This window comes from Oenanthe melanoleuca, chromosome 4 (assembly GCF_029582105.1).
Source record: "Oenanthe melanoleuca isolate GR-GAL-2019-014 chromosome 4, OMel1.0, whole genome shotgun sequence".
NCBI classification, from domain to species: domain Eukaryota; kingdom Metazoa; phylum Chordata; class Aves; order Passeriformes; family Muscicapidae; genus Oenanthe; species Oenanthe melanoleuca.
The window spans coordinates 9368508-9390049 of NC_079337.1; the positions used below are offsets into that span (position 1 = coordinate 9368508).

The following is a 21542-nucleotide window of genomic DNA, read 5'->3' on the forward strand; positions in this document are numbered from 1 at the left end:
ACATATCACAGGGAAATTAAGCTTGCAAGCAGCTGAACCAATCAAAGAGGCCAGCAAGAACATAAATAAGATTGGGATAAAATTAAGAAGTTTTAATAGACTGAGGGAACTAGACACAAAGGAAAATCAGGCATCAGACCTAAATCCTTTTTCAGAGTCCAAAGAGGAGACAGAAAGAACCTAACTCCAGTTATCTCATGTAGAGAGATGATGTCCCATCACACAGCAAGGACTCAGGGCTCAGAGAGAAACAGAAGCAAAATGCCAACAGTGTGCAGAAAGATAATTTCCAGACCAAATAAAAGGCATTGCAAGGAGGAGCCCAAAGCTCATTCATGGCATATATGTGGTACAGAGGCATCAAGACTCATCAAAGCAAAGTTCACTTTGGAAAAAAGCAGAACTGTGAGAAGAGACAGGAGTAATTTTCAAGTCCTCCACATTATCTCTTCAGAGCAGAGGGTTTTCCCTTAAAGAACTGGGACTTTAAATTCCTGGCAGTGATGCCTCCACATCTCACAAATGCTGGCACTCTCACAGTATGAGTCAATGGAGGCAACGTTCATTTATCATTTATTTTATTAAATATTTATTTATTATTTATTAAATAGATAGGAAAATTGAGGCCAGGAATGATTTGTCCTGTGCCTGTTACCTCCCAGGTAAGTAACCAAGCTGAAATCAGACCCAAGAGACATCTGACAGCAGGGTCAGTCAGAACCCACACAACTTCCCAGACAACAAGGAGATGCTCTGTAGCAGATAATGAACCTCAGAAATCCACACCAAACCTCAAATTTCCCTTTCCAAAAAGAGCAAGGAAGACTCAAAATGCAAGTGAAAAATCCCTGGCAAGATACAGGTGGTGTCCCAAGCATGAAAGGGAAGGGCACAGCTTCACAAGCACCTGCCAGCTCACTTTCTCTTCCCATCCCACTGCCCTGCTGGCATTCAGAGCCCTCCTCAGGGCAGCATTTCATTGTAAAATATCCAGATCCAAGCCCAGACAGCCTTCAAATATTACTATATGGCTCCATTTTATACAGTGTCTTTGATAAAGCAAGTTATTATTTTTATGGTGATTCACTCATGAGCAATGGGAGGATTTTCCCATTTGATGGTAACAGCCATAAATTGGCAACACAGATTTATCAATTGCATCTCCACAGCACCCAAATGTAGACCTCTAGAGGTTTTGTTGTTGTTTTCCTCAGTGTACCAAGCATGTCTCTTTTAAAATTATATCTAGTTTGTTTGATGTCATGGATGGTCTATTTCTCCAGCAGCAAAATATCCTCTCTGTCATCACATTCTGAGTTGAAATCAATCCAGAAGAACAATGTCAGTGCAATAATGACACCCTTTAGGGGAATAAATCATTGCTCACCTCACCACAAGTGTGGCTCATGCTGCAGCAACAATTTGGAACACATCTCCCTATAATCACAGTGTGGCTCCCCTCCCTTCCTACAGGGTGCTGTGCATGATCCCTGTGTGTGCTCCCTTCTAAGTGCCCATGGATATGTGATGCTCACCTACAAGGGCTGCACAGTGCAGGCAGTACATCTTCAGTGAAGAAAAATGACATTCAGAACCAGAAGACTAAAGCAATTCATCACTTAATGCACAGTGTTACTTTGCTGCTAGCAGAGCATTGCAAACTAGAGGATTGATTGCAAACAGGACGACACCTCTGTATGGACTGCCTGCTGCATTATTATAAATAAATACCCATTCATTCTGGAACCTGTGTTACTGCAGAGAATGGATTATATCTCAGTAAATATCCCATTGAGTACAGTGTCTCTTCCCAGCCAGCAAATGAGTTTTGCCTTACATAACACAGTTTTGTAAACAAGATAAGGAAACAGAGAAACACAAAGAGATGGGGAGATTTGCAAAAAGTTCAGCTGATAGCTGTTTCCATGAAGGACATGCTGAAAATTCAGTGAGTTGGTGTTAGAAGGTGGTTGAGGTAGGGGAGGCATTTACAAAAGGCTTGCCTTTTGGAAGGGAGAAAGATGTCACTGAGACCAAAGCAAACCTTTCTGGTTTCAGAAATTTAGTGGGTCATGATGACCAGATCTACTCAGGCATGCTGCAGCATTCAAAAAAAAAAAAAAAAAAAAAATCTAACCACAGCAGTTTAAAAGGCTGCAGACTGCAAAATGAACATAATGGGAGATATTTGGCTTGTCTTTATCTCCTTCCCACTCTCTGCTTGTGGATTAGTCATCTCCAGGTACTGCTGGAGAACCCCCTGCCCATCCCAACAACCTCCTAGACAAGATATCATGCCTTGATATCAAAGCCCCGAGTTGGAGTGAAATCAGACCTTTGCTTTGCTAGACTTTGGATCTTGAAGGGCACCACAGGAGGGATGCTAGGTTAGGTCAGGGATTGTGCAACAGCTTTTCCCCTCCAGGGGACACATTCAAGCCTGGCTGGAGTTGCTAATGATCAACCACTCCAAGTGGTTCACTGTGTTTGCAAGCATGTTTTTTGTTTCACAGGTTTGTCCTGTGCCTTGCTGCTGGTCACTGGGCTGCCTCTGAGCTGCCTGGGCAGTCCTCCCACCATGAATTTTAGTGCCCAGGGCTTATTGTCCACCTCAGGAGGAATTTTCTGCTGACCTGGACTCAGCTCAGTGGAGGGGAAATGGATTTAGTGTTGAACAAGGTCCTAATTTCCTGAGGTGAAGAATTTTTCATAGGGCAGCTTCTGCTCCCTTGTAAAGGGTGAGTTACTCAAAACTGCCCCTTGTCCCTCCAACAGACAGAAACACTGAGATTACCCCAGAAGTATCTTAGATTTTTTTTTTTTTTAATATCACATCTATGGATCTATTGCACGACTCTTCCACTGCCCTCACCTTGTCAGTCACTGAGTTCATCCCTACTTTATGTTGAGAGGCCAAGGATGAAATATCACCTAAACAATTTCAGCAGAATCTCAGAAGGAGCCTGGGCAGCTCACCAAACAGCCAAGAGATAATAAAACCAGTATTTTTTTTATCTTTTCTTGAACCCCAGGGCAGAAAAGCACCAAACCAGGCTGAAGAGAAGCTGGGGGAGACTGGTACATGGCAGTGAAGGGACTCAGAAGACAGCCCTGACAGCTCCCTGAAGACAGGAGGCATGCCTAGCCAAGCAGAGAGATGCTTTACCCTGCAGGGATCAGCTCCTGATCAGACTGTCTCTGAAAACTGGCTTCTGGCCTTAGAGCTACTGAAAGTCTGTCAGGGAGAGCCCTGATCAATCCCCTGATATCCCTGGGATAGAGGTGAAACTAGAACTCATTTCAAAAAAATAAATTAGAACACAAAAAAGGCAGAAAGTACAGATGCTTTCTGAGGAAAACAGCAGATTCACCCAAACTCTGGGGTGTACCCATGGATGGAAGAGAACCTTTCCATGTCTCCTGAAGCTGCCCTGGAAGGACAAAAATCTATTCACAATCAAATCTATGCTTGATGCAATTCAAGTAGGTAACTCACAGAGGAATTTGCTATGGAATAAGCAGATAATTTCTGCAGGGTGACAAACCTAGGCACAGCCCAGGTGGCCTTAGCCATGGCTTGTTGTCATTACCTGGGCACTGCAGCCCCTCTGGCTCACAGCCAGGGAGAGGACACAGCCCAGCTGTGGGAAGTGGCCAGTTCCCAGCCCTTATCTTCATGGCTCAGTGTTGGCAAAACCTTGAGCTTTGCCAGCTCACTGTCTGGACAGGGCAGAGGGGTCAGGGGCTGCTCAGCCACTTACACCCTGGTGCCCTGAGGCCAGGGTGGCTGCAGATGGCACGAGAAGCCCAAAGCTCCCAAGATGCCCAAAAGGAAGATCCATTTCTGAGTGTCCAGCAGCACCAAGATCTTCCCAGGCTGAATTTCAGGTTTGCTGACTCCTGCTGAGGCTGGTCAGAGCTGAGCAAAGCCAAGTGGGGTAGAGGGCAAAGCCCCCAGAGCCCTGCCAGCAGCGTTATGAAAGGCAGGGGGGGTCACAGTGGTGACAGGGACACTTGCACAACCAGCAGGGCTGGTGACGCAGACACAGCTGGAGCCTGGCCAGGGCTGGATGGCCACCAGCATGTGGCAGCTGCCTGCAGCCCTACCAGCCCAACCAGAGTGCCTGCACTGAGCACACCCCTGGGGAAAGTCCAGCCCTGGGCTTGGCTGCCAGCCCCATCCTGACACTCCCTCCCCAGTTAGAGATTTATTGCCTGGAAAGTGATGACTGGCAGGTTTCTCTACCGAGGCACCAAGGCACCATGAAACCAGGGTAACAGAGCATGTAAAATAAAAGTTGCATTTACTTCCAAAGATGAAAGCCAGCATCACTTTACAGTGCCCAGCCAAGGGTCCTTGGCATCCCTATGTCAGACCACAGTTCTGCATCACCTTGCTTTTCAATAGGAGCCCAGAGAGTAGTAATGAAAGAAAAATTATGGCAATAAGAGTGTTCTTATCTTAGCTAAGATATCCCAAAGGAGGATGGATCTTCAGCCCTTGGAGCATCAGAGAGCAGCACTTGCAGATCACCTCTGGATGGGCACCAGTGACAATGAAAGGTGCCACTGAGCAGCCCAGACCCCCTCCTGTTGCCCCTGCATGCATCAGAAACTCCACAGGGGCAGCACCTCCACTGATTTGGGCTCTGGAAAGACTCTGCAAAACCCAGACTTTTCAATGACACTCACTCCCATTAGCCTCAGGCTCTGACAGAGGCAGGGTGAACCACTCATGCATCACAGTGTTCCAGGTCTTTCCAGCAGGTCAGGAAATGGTAGCCCTGCCAGGCCTGACCTTTCTAAGGATCCCTGAAAATCATGTCACCATCTGTCAGCTGCTCAAAAGTCACAGCCACACCACAAAACCATCCTAAATGGAAAATGTGTCCATTTCTGTCTCTCAAAAGGCAGACTAATGGCTGAATGGAAATGTTTGCTAAATGTGCTAAAAGGAAATGAATGATCCTGCCCTTGTTGAGATACAGGTGAGCATTGCAGCTCAGGAGGTTGCACTGGCTCCAAGGAGAGATATTCACTGCTTCTCTTCAAAGTCACTAACACACTAACAGAAGGAAAATAAAATGGCTTTCCCCAAAAAAGGCATATAGCAGGTCCTTGGAGCATAAATAAGTATTCAAAAAATTATGAAGAGTCAGGAAGTAGATTCAGAGGCACTGAGCAAGTCAAGACAAAGTCTGGCTGCCTCATGCAGAAGTCTTGGAAATTTTGATTCCACCTCTTAGACAGACACCTATTTCTAAATATGAAGTTCTCTATTTAATAATCATCCCCACTGTCATGTATATTCATATCTGAGATGAAGTGACATGCACGTTTCTTTAACAAGATGTCAGAAGTGTCACTATCACTCCCTCTTCCTTAACTGCCTGGAGCACTTTACCACCTGCTACCCAGACTTGCTGCTGGGTAGCAAGACAGATCCTGGGATCAAGTGGCAGAGCTGCACTTTGTGAAGTGCTTCAGTGCCTGAAATGCTTGGCAAATGAGAGCTGAGGGCTTTGGAAAGCTCTCTCAGCCATCTACAGCAGTGCTGCCTGTTGTAAACACCTAAATCTCTGCCCTACTTCACCTCAGCTGAACCTGTTCCAGGGCAGCCTCCCTCAAACCTACCATGATCCCCATGCTTGCCACTAGTCCTGGCTCACAGCTTCTTCCCAGGAGCCCAAAAGCAAGGTGAGAACAGGAGAGCATTCCCAGCCTGCTGCTGGGGAGGTGAAGGGCTCCTGGTGATGTGACAGGGGAAAAGGGCATCCTGGGGGGCACTTTGAGGAAATCATTGCTTTTATTAGATGCTGGGAAAACCTTCAGCCAAAGCCATATTTTTTAGTAAATAACAATAACCTGCTGGTCCTGAGATTTTCATAGCATTGGAAAAGGATTAACAGTCTAGGCAGGATGTTTGAAACATCTCTAGGGTAAAATCAAGTCAAAAAAAACTAAGAAAAAAGCATTTCTCACAGCCTATGCATTCTTTCACCTGGAACCATTCTCTCCATTTGCTCACTGTTCCCAGCTTGTGGAAACATCAGTCAGATGCACATGGGATAGCCGAGATCAATTCCCAAAGAAATTTCTCTCTTTTTACTAAGTCACGGGCACCTAAAATGAATCACATCTTTTGTGCATTTTCAGAAGGATGTTATTTTCCACAGAAGGCTTGTAGGCTTCTGAATCAGCCTAAGGAATGCCAGGCAAACACTGATTCACATTTTGGAGTTAATCACCACTCTTCCCAGTCCTTGGAACAGAACAGTGTGTGTGGAAAACAGCTTCATCAGGGACTTCTTTTTCTTTCACAAATGCCTTTTTTATTGTCATGCAAGCCTGGGTACACACAGCTAAGGAAAGCCAACTCTCAAAAGAGCAGAGAAAAGCACAGGCAGTACAGCAGGAAGCAGGAAACCTCCTGTCCTTACTCCTTGGAGATCACATGAAGAGGTGGTTTGGCCTAAATCCAACTACTTGAGTCACCAGAAAAACAATATTAATAACAAACATATTGCACTGCCATTCATTAGTTACTTAAGGACTGCTGAGCTTACTAGGTGGTGAGCAGCTCCAAGAAATCTGCTGGAACAGGAGGTGAGGAGGATGAGCAGCCAGCTCTGGGGGAAACCCAAGGTTTTTTCCATGGGGCAGGAGGGCAGAACAAAGAGCTGTGAGGATAAGATGCACCTGAATGCCAGCAAATGCCTAACAAGATGCTTTGATAACCAAAAAGGAGATGACTAACAAAGACAAACAGGTAAAATTACAGATGAGAATAGCAGAATTAGGACAATCCTCCAGGGATTAAATTGGGATGGAATCAGTCAGAGCCAAGAGGGTTCAAAGTATCAAAATGGCACAAGGGATCAAACCCAGCTCTAGAAATGAGACAGAAAAGTCTGAACAAGAAGCAAATCAAGTAGAGGATGGGCAAAAAGAAAAGCTAACTCCATCACTGCAGAAGACTCTAGATATTCTCCCAAGTTGCCTCTGAACCCCTCCAACATGTGCCTTCCAAAATCCAGGCAAGAAGAGGTGATGAAAGAAAGACAAGCAATGCACCTGCCTTCAAAGGGGAAGGAAAGTTCCTTGCACTATGAAAATTGTGGTGAAGAGAATGGCAAATGTGGCTGGAATGGAAAGTAACACAAAGGAAGACAAGCAAATTTGTGGTTTATGTGGGCTGTATGCAGGAGACAGTGGGGAAGAGTTGGGGAAAGGAGAGGCTTGAGGAGAGAGCAATAAGACATGATGTGAAAGAAGCATGTTTATTTTTTATAGGGGAAAATAAAGATCAGGTCCATGACAACCTGCAAAATTAAAAGACTGCTAGAACAAGGACAGGGATCAACCAATGTTGCCCAAGCCAAGATGCACTTCTTGCAGTGGGGACAATACAACAGAAAAAGCAGGATCAGCTGTTATGCTTAGGAAAGATAAGCACCTAGAAAACCAGAGATCTTATGACATGCCAGTGGAAAAGATGAGTCCCATCTTCCTGATGGCACCTTGCATTTGCTTCCAGCCCTGGAGCCAATTTAGTCCCTGGAAAGGTCAGAACTCCCTTTCCCCTGTACCCAGAGGCATGCTTACATATGTGCCCAAAACCAAACCAAACAAGGGTTTTTTGGGAGCTCAGGGAGGTTGTGAAATCCCCTCTGCTTGCAGCTTAGAATGAGGTCACACGTCACCCACACAGGCAGCCTGCAGGGAATTAATTCATCCTGACAGCACAAAGAACAGAGGCAACAGAGGTTGTTCTGGAATGGTCCTTTCTAATGCTTGCACCATATTTTTGAGGATCACCATTCAATCCTATTGATCAGTTCTTGGAACTGCCTGGCATTGCAGAGGTGGTTGTTGGCTCCATCTGGTTAATGTGACAGCACTAGAAGCATCCTCAGCCTCCCCAGTGCCCTTTTCCTGGGTGTCCCCATCCTGCTGGTGAAGTGGGAGCCCACCAAGAGGACACTCCCAGCACCCAAACAAAACCTTCCACCCTGCTGATCCTGGAGGTCTTTTCCCCCTAAATGATTCTACTATTCCCTCTCATCTCCAAAGGATGGTTATAACAATCCCAACTCCATTAGGCAACAAGCTGAAAAAAAAATAAACCTTGTCAGCAGGCACTGGAACACCAAAACACAGGGAACACAGGGATCAGCTGCTGTGCCCTAATGCCATCTTCCTGGCAAGGGAAAGCCTGAGAAAAACAGGGTGCTAAAGCAGACCCAGGTCTAATGCCAGGCTGCCAGCTCGTCCTAATTCCTGCAGCAGCATCCCTCACAGAAGGCATTTACCTCCTCCATGCCCCCTCGGTAATTTATCAAACACAGAGAGAATAAAGTATTTCTGGTAAAAAAAAAAAAAAAAAAAAAAAAAAAAAAAAAAAAAAAAAAAAAAAATTAAAAAGATCACATTTTCAGAAGGAAGCCTGCTCAGACTAGCTGCGGGCACTGCCCTAATTTCAGCACAGGAATAATTCCGGGGCTGCCTCTCTGGCCTGTCACAAGGCGCTGGAGCAAAGAGGACTCGGGGAGAAGGGAGAATAAGAACCAAGAGCTCCCGGCTCCCTGCTTTGGGTGGCTCCAGTGCTCCCGCCCAGCGCCGCGCCTCGCAGGCTCCGTGCGGGATGCGGGATGCGGGATGCGCGAGTGCCAGCGAGGGAACCCGGAGCCCCCGCAGGCGCCGCACAGCCCCGTGCGGCTGCGGACGGGCTCGCACGCGTGCCGAGCCCCGCTGCTCCAGACCGGGCTGAGCCGAGCCTAGCTAGGCTGGGCTTGGCCGTGCCGTGACGCGAGCGGGAGCGGAGGGCGCCCCGCGCTGACGTCACCGGGAATCCTCCTCCGGGACACACCACTGCTCGCCGCGCGGGGGAGGCGGCGGCGGCGCGGGGCGCGTTCGTCCCACCGCAGCCTCCTCCGGCAGCGGCAGCGGGAGCCGCGGGACGGTGGCGGAAGCGCCGCCCCGATGTGTCCGCGGGCGGGCCCGGTGTGCGGGCGGCGGCGCCGGGAGGGTTTGTTTGCGCCCTGCGTCTCCCCCCGCAGTGAGGGTGGTAGCGCCCGCGGTGCGAGGCGCGCCGCCCGTATAAGCGCGGCCGCGGGGCGGGCACGGCCGCAGCCGCGCCGCTGGTCCCGCCCGATCCCTGCCGGTGCCGCTCCGTCCCGTCCCGCCGGGAGCATGTACCAGAGCTCCGCGCGCTGCCTCTGCTCGGCCCTGCCCGCCCTCTGCTGCGCGCCCGCCGCCGCCTCGGCCTCCCGCCTGCCGCTGCCGCGGCCCCGCTGCCAGCCGGCGCCGCCCGGCCCCGCCGCCCCGCGGGCAGCAGCGCCCGCCCCGGGCACGCCGCCGCGCACAGGTGGGTACCGAGCGGGCAGGGGGCCGTGCGGGGTTCCGCGGCCCTCGGCACCCCGCAGCGTGGCCGGGCACCGCTGGAGCTCCGGGCGCTCCCGGCTCGGTGGGCCCAGCCGCGGGCTGGGGGCTCGGGATACGCCGGGGGTGGGTGGCTGGGCTGCCTGGCGAGCCGCAGGGTCCGTGCCCGCGGCCGGGCCGCCTCTGGGGCGCCGCGCCTTGTGTGGGACGAGCGTGGCTCGCCGCGGGTGTTTCCCCCAGGGCGGTGTGTGGGAGCGGCCCGGGCCACCCTGTGCCAGGCATACACATGTCCCTTTCAATAATTACAGCCCCTTCAATAACTTCTTGGTGCCCCTCCTGGGAGCCGGGAAGTGCCCCGCTGCCAGGCCTGGCCCAGGGCAGGGCCGCGCCCTGCGGGCACATCCAGCCGGAGCCGCCTCTTGGCTCCGGCCTGCAGGGCGGGGCAGCAGCCGCCCCTGCCCCGGGCTGGGGCTGTGGGAGCCGCGATAAGCACAGCTCTTCATCGCTGAATGGTCTGGGCTGGAAGCACATGACCTTTAAGGTCTCTTCCAGCCCTCCCGCCATGGGCAGCGACGCCTCTCACTGGATCAAGCTGCTTAAAGCCCCTTCCGAGCTGGGCTTGGACACTGCCAGCCATAGAGCAGCCCCAGCTCCTCCGGGCAGTGTGTTTGAGGCTGTGTTACATATCTGGCACGCAGGAGATCCGCTTTGCCCCACTGCCTTCGGCTGGGGTTGGGCTGAAGTGAGTTCATTCCCTGTTCCTGGAGGGTTGTAAGAGGCAGGCTGGGGCAGGGTGCTTCCATTCCTCCTGCTGAAGCTGGGCCAGGATGCCATATGGCAAGATTGAAGCTTCGTGGCAGTACAGGGAAGAGGAGCGTATGCATCTGGGAGCTGGCAGAGTCGAGCTCGTGATTAATAAAGCACTCATGAAGATAAAAGTTTCCAGAGCTTGTGCCAAGTACTGATTCTCTATATTACTGGAGGCAGGATTTAGGGTTCCCTCTTCTTTCTGGTGTTGTAGAGAACAGGCAGCTTCTGCCTTGCTCTGTCAAGCTCTCCTTGCTGTCCCTGAGGTTGTACATGTAGTATGATACCGTGGTAGCATAGGTTTTGTCACATGTCAAGTTGTTCCCAGAACTGGGGTTCCAGAGAGGGCATCTCTAGCTGCTGCCAGCCTCTGGGGCCCTGGAGGCTGACGCAGCTCCAGAGTGTAGGTGTGTGCAGCCATTCACCTGGCAGGGAAAGCCTTGTAAAACAGGGTAGGGCTTCTGGCTGAAAGTGGTGCTGGGAGGCATGACCTGAAAGGAAGGGAAATGAGAATGTTGTTCACCTTACTCAAAAGGTCAGGGTCCAACACCCTTCAGCAGCCTTCATCTGTGAAGCAAAGTCTCTGGTGGCTTGTTGCTGAAATCCTAGAAGTTCGTCTCTTCTGTGCTGGATGATGCAAGAAACTTTCCAACTTTACACCCTGTTCTTGCATAAATTCACAGTTTGAACTCTACCCTTGCCCTTACTATGCTGAGGTACCACCCTTGCTGGGAGGAAGGAACTTCTTGATTTTAAGCAACTTGAATAGTTGAGTTGATGTTCCCTGTTACATCACACCAAGAGAATTATGTTTGCAATCCACTGCTACAGTGCAAGCTCAGGAGTCTGCTTGTGCCTGTGCCCTCACCAGCACCACAGTGTCACAGCACTGGCAGCACACATTATCCCAGCAAGTTACAGGTCACTTAGCTTGCACTGTAAGATTTCAGAGTGGTGACCTTGTTACTTGTATTGTATAGCTGGGCTGCTGTGGACATGCTTCAGCATTGCAGATTAACAAAATGAATTTTGTGTTTGCAGTTTTCACGTTCAGGTTGTTAGCCTGGCCCCTGTTCTGCAGAACTCCTCAGCCTGTGTTGTCATGATTTCAGCACTTTGGGTACAGAGAATTTGTGCAGATAAACAGTCACCTTAAGCTGGAATCTTCCCAAGGAGCCCCCTTCCTCAGCCAACAACTTTCAAACCACCTATACCAGGGCTGAAAGTGCTTAATTCACAGATCCTCTTTCATACAATCTTCTCTGGGTCCTCAAAAGAAGACTGAAGCTCTTTTTCCTTCCTGAGACATGACTGACTTTGAAAGCTGTCAGATCAGTTCTGGGCCATAGTACAGGCTAGGCTATACTTTACACCCCATAAAGAGCTGGATACACCATGATCCCAGGGATGATGAGATTTAGACAATGCTCTGGCTTTGTTTGCAGCTTGGCAGGTGGAGGCTGAACTTAGCCTTGATCCTTCTGTAACAGCTGTAAGCTGCTCAGGGCTTTGCCAGCAGACCTTTGACTCCAGCTGTATTACATCTACCTTGTCCCTTTCAACATCATCCCTCTGACTCAGGTCAAGCCACAGGCAGCCTAAGAGCTTGCTAATGGCTTCTTGGAGGGTAATTATATCTAATTATTCCTCTGGAGAGCCCTACATGAGCTGTGTTCATCCATGGCATGGCAGGGGCTGTATTCAGCTGCTGGCAGCAACCCTGATGCAGCAGAAAACACGGGCTTATCTCCAGTTGCAGCACTTAGCTAAGGGCTGTACCTGCCCTAAAAATAGGTGAGTGGCTCCCTGTGGAGTATCTATTAAAAGCTCTGTTGATTTCTTTGGGTTTCTACATGGCAGCCCTGGCTGTGGTAAACTGCAGCCTTCTGTATCCAGCACGGAGCATGCTTTCATTCCTGCTCCCTCTCCCCTCACAGCTGTGTCAGGGTCCTGCTTAGGCATTTTGTGTTTTCCCTCACTGTTAAATGCTACTTCTTCCACTTCAGCAGTACTTGGCTTCTTGAGAAGAATTGTAAACTGAGAGAGGCTGAAACACCACACGTGGCTTCCCTGGAAAGACATTCATGTGTGTGAGCTCAAGATCACATCTCAGTTTGAGGAACTCCTGTTACTTTAACTAAAAGGACAGAGATGAGGAGAAACATCCTATATCTAATCTAAATTCCCATTTCACAGCTTTCTTGGAACTGTTCCGTAGGCTTACACATCCAAAACACACATTAAAGCAAGCAGATTTTAGTGTCTTTTAAAATAATCCATTTTCCTAAATACAAGGACATGAGGCTTATACTGCAGAGTCTTTCTTTTCCTCCTGAGTGTGTTTGTTGAACTGGGTGTCCATCTTACTGCCTGCCCCTGTAGCCTGTCACTGTACATCTGTCACCTGCTCTTACAATTGCTAGTGCTGTAGTTCAGTGTGAATATGCAAGTGTGTTGGGTAGCACCCCAAATCTGCTGCAAGATGTGAGCACAAGATGACAATTTCATCACCTTCCTTATTTAAGTAACTCAAATGTATTAATAAACCTACTTAAAAACCACTGTGGGCCAACAGCAGTGCAACACTGAAGTTCATTTGCTTAAGATTTCCTTTGCAAAAGGCATTCAGAGTAAATAAGTAAGTTGAGGCAACAACAAAACTCAGTCAGCATTGTCTCTTATGCAAGTTGCTGTGGTGCAAGCACTCCTTCCTGCCTGTTTGAAGGAGCAAAGGGAGAAAGGAGGGTGAGGGGAATGAAGGTGGGGATGTGGAGCTGAGGGACCCCACCTTCTCCACTCCGCATGTTGAGGGCTAAGCCAGCAGAAGCATCTGGCTGCTTCATGCTCATGACAGCATTACTGCTTTGGGGCTAAATGAAACTGAGATCAGAGATTCCTGTTAAATACTAACCTGAGGGAATGAGTCACCCTGCAGGCTGTAGTCAGGCTGATGGACATGGTACTGTATAGAGTGCCATCTCTGTCAGAAGCAAATGCTGCACATGAAATAAGGAGCAGGCAGCATTTGTCTACCTGCTGGGCAGGGAGAAAGTATGCTCTGTTGTGTTTTCTATGACATGCAGTTAATCTTAGCCCTGCTATTCTGGTTGAAGGACTTCTTTATTTCCTGAGAAGACAGCAGTGTGATGTTTTAAAGCAGGCTGTTTGCAGGCTGCAGCCCCTGATGACAGGCAGAACATGAGACTGGACAGGACTAACCTTATCCTTATTTTGTCTCAGACTCAGGAACAGGCTGCACAAGCCACCAATGGCTGGCACTGCAACAAGGTACCCAAGTGATGAGAAGAGCTGTGGTGGGCCATCTCTAACACCAGTTTTTCTTTCTTTCCCTTGCAGTGTGTTCCATGGGAAACAGCACCAGCCGGCTCTACAGCGTGCTCGCCAAGACGCTGAGCAGTGGCGCCGTATCCCAGCACCAGGACTGCCTGGAGCAGCTGGACCCAGCTCAGCTGGATCCTATAGACCCCAAGGATTTGCTGGAGGAATGTCAGGTCGTTCTGCAGAAGAGGCCACCCCGGTTTCAGAGGAACTTTGTGAACCTGAAGAAGAGCACTGCCAGTAACCACCGCCCCATCCGGGTCATGCAGTGGAACATCCTCGCCCAAGGTAGGAGATGCTTGTGAGCTCCAGGCATGGCCTTGAGACCAAATGCAGCAGTGAAAACCCTGTGAGGGCAAAGGGAGAGGAGTGAACTACATGAGATACAACTGACTGAGGGCCTGGGGGAATATTTTGGGCACTGGAAATAATGGCTTTCCTCCTGTCCCATAGGAAAGGAAAAAAGGTCTCTCCTTGCAACTCTGATGCCAAAAATAGCCCTGAATTCCTGTCTTAACTGAGCACAGTGTATTCTAAAAGCTGTGACCCACCAGTTTTAGGTGGTTGTTAACCCCAGAGAAGACTCATCCTTTTCTAAAGTTTTATTCATAAAGTTTCTCTTCAGTTTCTGATTCTGATATTGGTGAACTACCCAGAAATATAGGTCTGCTACGGGGATTCTTAACGCTTAAAAATGATTTTAACTGCTAGTTTTAAATCAAAGCTGTAAGCTGACAAGTGCAGCAGCCTCATCTTAAAATCTTTTGGTGTGGGAAATTTCCCTCATAGGGACTGTCTTAAGTTTCTGCAATTAAATCACTTTTAACCTAATTCATTTTATTTTCGTGTTAGCTGCAGCTTAAGGGGAAGTACTTGCTCTTGTGTAGTGGACAGAGATATATCTGTAAGAGGAACTTAATTTTTTTTAGTGACTTAAGGAGGGGTCCTCTTACCTATTGGGAAATCTGGTACCCTTAAAGCCGCCAGCTACTCCTGGAAAACCCATGACCTGCGTGAAAACTGCTGGATGTTTCAGCTATTAACTTTTTGGTTTTTTGTGCCCCCTCCCTGCTAATTCCAGCTCTCGGGGAAGGCAAAGACAACTTTGTTCAGTGCCCCATGGAAGCTCTGAAGTGGGAGGAGAGGAAGTGCCTCATCCTGGAGGAAATCCTGGCCTACAAGCCCGACATCCTGTGCCTTCAGGAGGTGGACCACTACTTCGACACCTTCGAGCCGCTGCTGAGCCGCCTGGGCTACCAGTGCACGTTCTTCCCGAAGCCGTGGTCGCCGTGCCTGGACGTGGAGCACAACAACGGGCCGGACGGCTGCGCGCTGTTCTTCCTGCGGGAGCGCTTCCAGCTGGTCAGCAGCGCCAACATCCGCCTGACCGCCATGAAGCTCAAGACCAACCAGGTGGCCATCGCCCAGACGCTGCGCTGCCGCGAGACCGGCCGCCTCCTCTGCACCGCCGTCACCCACCTGAAGGCGCGCACCGGCTGGGAGCGCTTCCGCTCCGCCCAGGGCTGCGACCTGCTGCAGAACCTCGAGGACATCACCCAGGGAGCCAAGATCCCCCTGATCGTCTGCGGGGATTTCAACGCGGAGCCCACCGAGGAGGTGTACAGGGAGTTCTCCAACTCCAGCCTCAACCTGAACAGCGCCTACAAGCTGCTGAGCCCCGACGGGCAGTCGGAGCCCCCCTACACCACCTGGAAGATCCGGCCCTCGGGAGAGTGCCGGCACACTCTGGATTATATCTGGTACTCCCAGCACGCCTTGAACGTGACCTCAGCCCTGGGCTTGCTGACTGAGGAGCAGATCGGGCCCAACAGGCTGCCCTCCTTCAATTACCCTTCCGATCACCTGTCCCTCGTGTGTGACTTTAGTTTCAATCAGGACCCTGACAGACTGCTGTGATCTCTTGGAATGCCACTTGGTATTGCAGTGTCTGAACTCACCAGTCTTTTATTTTAGAGAAAACCTTTGAAGCTAGATGCTGTTGAAAGATGAGGAAATACTGTTGGCTAACCATTATTTCAGGCACTTGTTTTGGAGTTACACTTGCTGTTCAGCCCTCATTAATGTACAGCCTTCGAGGGAAGAAGAAGGAAGCCAGTGTTCTCATCATGCTCTTTTTTCCATGTAGGGGTTTGAGGGAAATGAGCTTTATCCTTTCACTAAGCCCCCTGTTTTAAGGATTTAATCCTCTAATGAATGTGGAGGCCTTAGTATTTAAATCAAAACACTCGTGTTTGTAAAACAACTTGCCCTGACAGCATGCTAATTTTATTTATTTCATGTTAAGCTTCTGCAAGTACCAAAGGGAATGAGGTTCAAATACCCAGTGAGATTGTCTTAAATCTTTTTGTGTTGCAATATGAAGGAAGTTTAATGCAGTTTAGACAAACAGCTGAGCTCATAGTAGTGTGGTCAGGTCATTTTTCCATGACCTGAGATGACAAATTCACTAGAAGTGTGAGAAAGGCCCCCTGCAGTAAGAGCAGGTGAGGAAACAGAGGCTGACCATGACCTAGAGTAATGCCCTCACTTTTCCAGAACAATGTGCATGTGTCTGTCACACACATACAGCCTGTAGGCTGTACAGTCACTGTACCTTCATCTCTTCTGTGCTTCCCTCTGGAGGACACAGCTAACCAGGGACTATTTCTTCCTCTGCTTTGAGTATTACTTTTCTAAATGGTTTAAATTTGTAGTCTTGTCGATCTTGCTGTTTCAGTAAAGGGCCAGTCTTAATGTGGAAAGACTTTCTTTTATTTATCTTCAGAATCTAAAGCTACACTGGAACCTGTTATAAGATAAAATTTATTTATTGAGAGAAATTGGTGATCCTGCATCTCATTGGAAATAGTAGAGTGACAGTGTTCAGGAGTCTCTTCCTGTGACCCAGGAAAACTGTGGTAGAGCAGCTGGGCTACAACAGAGGCGTGTTAGTATGTTAACTCCTGTGATTGCTTATGGGTGACATAGGAATTGCATATATGGATTGTAAACGTGCCATCATGCCAGAAAATGACATAGGAAGAGAGGAGGGAAGAGGGACAACAGTTGGAGTTGGGATGACATTTAGGTAGTTGAGGAAGAGGTGCTAGGGTAAATAAAGCAGTATTTCCATGTGAAGTAGGGTGCATAGTAACTCTTAAATGTTCCAGATGTTTATTAATAAAACTCTTTGGAAAAAGCTAATATGTCTCCTGCTGTCTTTCTCACTTCACTGTCCCAGGTTACTGCTGCCAAGGAGGTGACCTGTCTCAATTAGTTTGAGCTGATCCTTCCCCTTCCAGACCTCTTTTCCCCCACCCCTAACCCTAATCTCAAAGTGGCATGGCTGCTTTCCCTTCACAGCACACACTCTTTCTCCAGGTTGGAATCTCCAAATTTCACAAGTTGAAGGGAAGGGAGTTATGCTTAGTTGTTAAGCTGCTCACTCTTCTAGTTAGAGAGGAAACCTACACTGTACTAGTGTAAGTATTCCCCTTTACAGTGCTTGTGTGGAGCTACAAACCCAGCTAGTCCTGCAAAGCAAGGTGCAAGAATTCCTCCCTGAGGGCTGCTAAGTGTGCCTGGGAAGGCTGGCCCCTTACAAGGTGCAGCTGTATCTGCCACTTTCTTCTAAAACCTCATTTGAAGAGAAGAAAGGCCACAGGTGTGACCTTTACACAGCCCATAAATTTCTATACTTGCATTGCTGAGAAGGGAAATACAGTCTGGTGGCTGAAAGTCCCAAATTCCCACACAAACACTCCTCATCAGGCAAACAAATGAAGTGCTGTTGTGCAGCTGTAACACACCCTGCACGTGTTCTGACCCTTGCAGGATGAGGGCAATGGTCTGCTTCCAGAGGCTCCTTTAACCAGTGTGGGATTTTTGTGGATTTGACTTTCCCCAGACAGAAAGGATTTTACAACCAAGGAGCAAATGGCCTTGGTGAATACTCTTATCAGGCACATGTAACATGCCAGCACCTCCTTTGACTGGAATTTCAGAAACAGAAACTGTGTCCCTGGAAGCCAGAACGATGACACTTTAGGGGAAGATTTTGGGCAAGAGATGCAACACTCCCAATGCCCCACAAAAAGACAGACCTTTGAGCCTTGTTGCCATGTTTCATTCCAACTAGACACAGCTTCCTTTTTATGGTGCTGGCTGCCCTCTGTTGTGAAAGGGGGTGAGATGCAATGCTTTTCCTTTAGGATTATTTCCTCTTAGGACCTTCCCTCAAATGGTATTGCAAAGAGGAGAAATAATTAAAGTGCCCATTAATGAATGTCTGTAGTCATCTGCAGCTAAATACTTCTAAATTGACACCACAATGTACACCTGTAAGACAGAATCTTTAGTAGGTCAAAATCCTTAGTCACCTACCACAAAAACTCACACCAGAAGCTGGAGCTTCCATCCAGACTTCTTTTGGCAGTTTCTGGAAGAAACTACACTTGTGGTAGAAAGCCCTGACTTGGGAGCAAAAAAACAGACTAAAACAGACTAAACCATAACCAAAACATCCTACCACTTCCACCAAAAAGCCCATGATTTCATTTCACTTTTGTATAAGCAGCTCCATTTTCCTCAGGCCAGTCAAGGTCTATCAGTGTGGCACCCTTCCCACTGCCAGAGCACAGAGCCACAGGCTGGATTATGGGAGGCTTTAGCAGGAACTGAACTATCACAGCTGCAGAATTCCCACTGTCACTCTCACAGTGGAGTATATGGTATCTGCATGATTCTTAACACATTTTAATTCATACCCTTGCTTACAGCATTAATTCTCCAACACAAGAAACCAAACTGCTGAGAAAGAGTGTGATTTATACGATCCTGCCATCACTGCAGAACCTCTTCTGAAGTGGAAAGGGCTGGGATTCTTCTTTCACCCTGTTACAGGACATGTTACAGTAGTGTTCACTGCTTCCACTCCTTAAAGGGTAATTTTGAAGGCAAGGGTGGGGGGGTGGAATAACTGAAAAGGCTGAGGACTCTTCCCATCTCAAGGCAATTCTGCCTGCTCCAGCCCAATGGTCTGCTGGATTTTAATAAAAAGGTAGACAGGCCATAGAAATTAACTGGTAAGTTCCCTGGCAGCTTCAGCCTTTTATTCCAATACATGCCATAATTTATTTTGCAGACAGACTCTTTTGGAAAACTTAAATGGATCATTGCTCTTGCTTTGTTTTGTGCAGCAAGAGGCAAGCCTGCAGCACTGAAATACTTTTGCCAGCTATAAATATCAGTACATTAAATATTTTTCAGAAGAAGCAGATAATTTTTCCTGTGTAGCAATAGGACTCTTAACAGTAAAAAAGTCTTCCAAGCTCTTCTTATGGATGCCTTATAAGCACACCAAGGCTAAAATAAGTCTCCACAGATCCCTTGTTTTCATCTTGCCTTAGCTTTAGCAGTGACACTTTTCCCTCATTCTCAAGCAAGCTGCAGGAAGAAATGACCCACTTTTTAAATTTGCTGAAAGGCAGAAGCTGCTGCAAGCTTATTAAAACACTATCTCTCCTAGAGAACAATTAGATTCCAAATACATAGTGTCATTTGGATCTCCTTAATAAGCTTAACTGCTATTTGAACTCTCTCTACAAGGCAGAATTGCACTTAGCTTGTTCTGTTGGTAACAATCTTCACAGGCAGCTGAGGTGCTGCACATGTTGTGCTCAGTACGAACCTGAGGCTTCAAGCATCTTCAGTTTTATCCTCAACTTCTGACTGCCCCTGGTTCACTTCATCCCTGATCACCTCAGATGTAACCCTCCAAAGCCACAAAGTTCATGAAATCAATCAGCAGAGAATGCCAAGAGCTCAGCCTTCCTTTCAGCACACTTTACCCTGACAGATAAGCTGAGTTGTGTCCAGGTTCAGAACCCTTCACTGGGAAAGATATGCAACAGAGAGTTAACAAAACCAGTTGCCTCTGGAATGGGATTTCCCCTTTCAACTTTTCTCATTTTTGATACTCAGACATTTATTCTGAGTTGCAACTCACAGTTAAGATGTTTTTCCCCTGTGGATTACACAGAATTACCCTTTTCATTCTATAACTTAAAACAGCGGGTTTGAAAAATAAGAATAGTTTTTATCCACAAAACAGTGATACCAAGTCTGTGTATGTCTCAATGCCTTCTGTGTAAAGCACACTCACTTCACACAAGTTTTATTCTACCCACAAATCTACGAGTTACTGCTTGCCAAGGATGAGTTAAGCCTGGACCCTTCTACACGAGCCACCAGATTCAGATATGAGGGAGTCCCACTTTCACACATGTACAAAACAACAGGTTTTTCAATTGCAAAGTATGGCTCCATACTATTTCAGTATTCTAGTGCTCCTTTCATCTGTTTCAGATGTTACAAACCTGACCATCCTGAGGTCATCTCCCCCAGTACCACCAGTAAAAACATACTAATGTATAGAATCGGGTTAAATCCCCTTTCCATTCCAGTTACAGCACATCCTCACACAGACTGAGATTCTCACAGCACTTCATGAACTTCAGGTAAATATCCTCTGGCAGCCAGGATCATGTGCCACTCACTGGTGGCCAGGGGAGAGAGCCAAAGGACCATCACTGGTTCCATGGAAAGACACAGCACTAGCAGTGTCTCAGAGCTGACTACTCCACCAGAGGTGGAGCTGGGTGCCTTCATTCCTCTAGTTTTTGCCATTACATTATGAAGTCTTGGCATTAAAAGAAGGTCATCAGCTGGAGATCCTTGTCTAATTCCAGGAAGATAGTTTGTCCCCATTTGACTTCCAGTGAATCTAAATTAGGTGCTGGAAAGGTCTTCATTACAAATGCTCCACATAGGTACTCTTGCTCTGAGATACAGTGTCCCTTTCAGACACAATCAAGTTACAGCCACTTAGAAAGGGCTCCTTACAGACTGGACTTACAATTGTAGGTTTAAGAACTCTTGTTTCTCTCTTCCTGTCTTTTGGCTCAGATTTGTTCCACCTGCCTCTCTGTACACTGCTCCATTTCCCTTTACACAGAACATTAATGCCTCTCAGACTGCCAAATTAATCAAGTGATTGCCCAGCCTCCCCTACTTCCCTTTCCTACCTCTTTCTTAGAAAATAGAAGTCCTCTTCTCTCTCCATTTCCTTGTGTGAAGAGGTCTTTGTCCTCTACCCCATCCCAGAAACACAGTCCATGTGTAAGATTTTTTTGATTCTCTGGATTGCTACAAATGGAAGGGATTGCTGCCTTCTACAACATTTTTTATCTGCTTCAGCTTCATTTTCTTCTTAACTCCACTTCCCTGCTCAAGAGGATGAAAAAGGATAGTTTTCCCAGAAGCCTTTCATAGTCCCCCACATGCTGGCCTGGCTGTGTGGAGCTATTTCCACTTTTCTTAACCAGTTAAAGGGAATAAAGGGCCTTTCTGCTAGGACTCTTCAGGTAACCTGGCTCTCAGCATGTCAAGAATTTAATTCTGGTGTCTTTTAGCATTACAGAAAACCTCAGTTCCAGACAGCTGTTAAAATGGCTCCTCCAGGCATGAAGTACTTAGATGATAATTTACTTTAATAATCTCAAGATAACCCAAGCTCTTGCCCTGAAGACTTTCCAGGGTTATCACTAGGAAATGGGGATCCACCGGGCACCTGACTACCCACAGGCTGCTGTGCCAGTGTGGTGCCCATGAAACCAGGGCAAGCTACACTTCAAGCTGTGCACATGGACTGGAAATATGGAGCTAATAACTGGAGCAGCTAGGTGGCTCACAGAGCCCATGTGTATGCTCATCCTGAAAATGTGTAAGAACTAGACCCCTGCCAGAAGTTACCTCACCAGCTACAGCAAGCTTCACAGGTATTTAAACAACTGAGTGAGAGAGCTGATCAGCCCTTTGAAGCAGGGAGGAGCCCCAAAATTTCACACTGTATCATCTATATTAAGATGAACACTTGAAAGATTTCAAATAAGAAAAGAAGGTTAAGAGGTTAGCAGAAAGCAAGAAGGAAAAAATAAAAAGCACAACAAACACCA

The 21542-nt window shown here is 47.9% G+C and overlaps 1 protein-coding gene across 1 annotated transcript; it reads left to right on the plus strand.

Annotated features, from left to right (window-relative positions):
• Positions 1-8967: 8967 nt before the first annotated feature.
• Positions 8968-16731, plus strand: NOCT (nocturnin). Its single transcript, XM_056490234.1, has 3 exons — positions 8968-9367; positions 13546-13815; positions 14609-16731. Exons 1-3 carry the CDS (start codon positions 8983-8985, stop codon positions 15442-15444), a joined length of 1491 nt encoding a protein of 496 aa, XP_056346209.1. The 5' UTR covers positions 8968-8982; the 3' UTR covers positions 15445-16731.
• Positions 16732-21542: the final 4811 nt, after the last annotated feature.

Bases quoted from the DNA above. Each gene is read 5' to 3' on its own strand.
- NOCT (XM_056490234.1), top strand. From the start codon at position 8,983: ATGTGTCCGCGGGCGGGCCCGGTGTGCGGGCGGCGGCGCCGGGAGGGT. The intron at 9,368-13,545 runs GTGGGTACCGAG...TTTCCCTTGCAG, and splicing joins GGGCACGCCGCCGCGCACAG to TGTGTTCCATGGGAAACAGC. The intron at 13,816-14,608 runs GTAGGAGATGCT...TGCTAATTCCAG, and splicing joins GTGGAACATCCTCGCCCAAG to CTCTCGGGGAAGGCAAAGAC.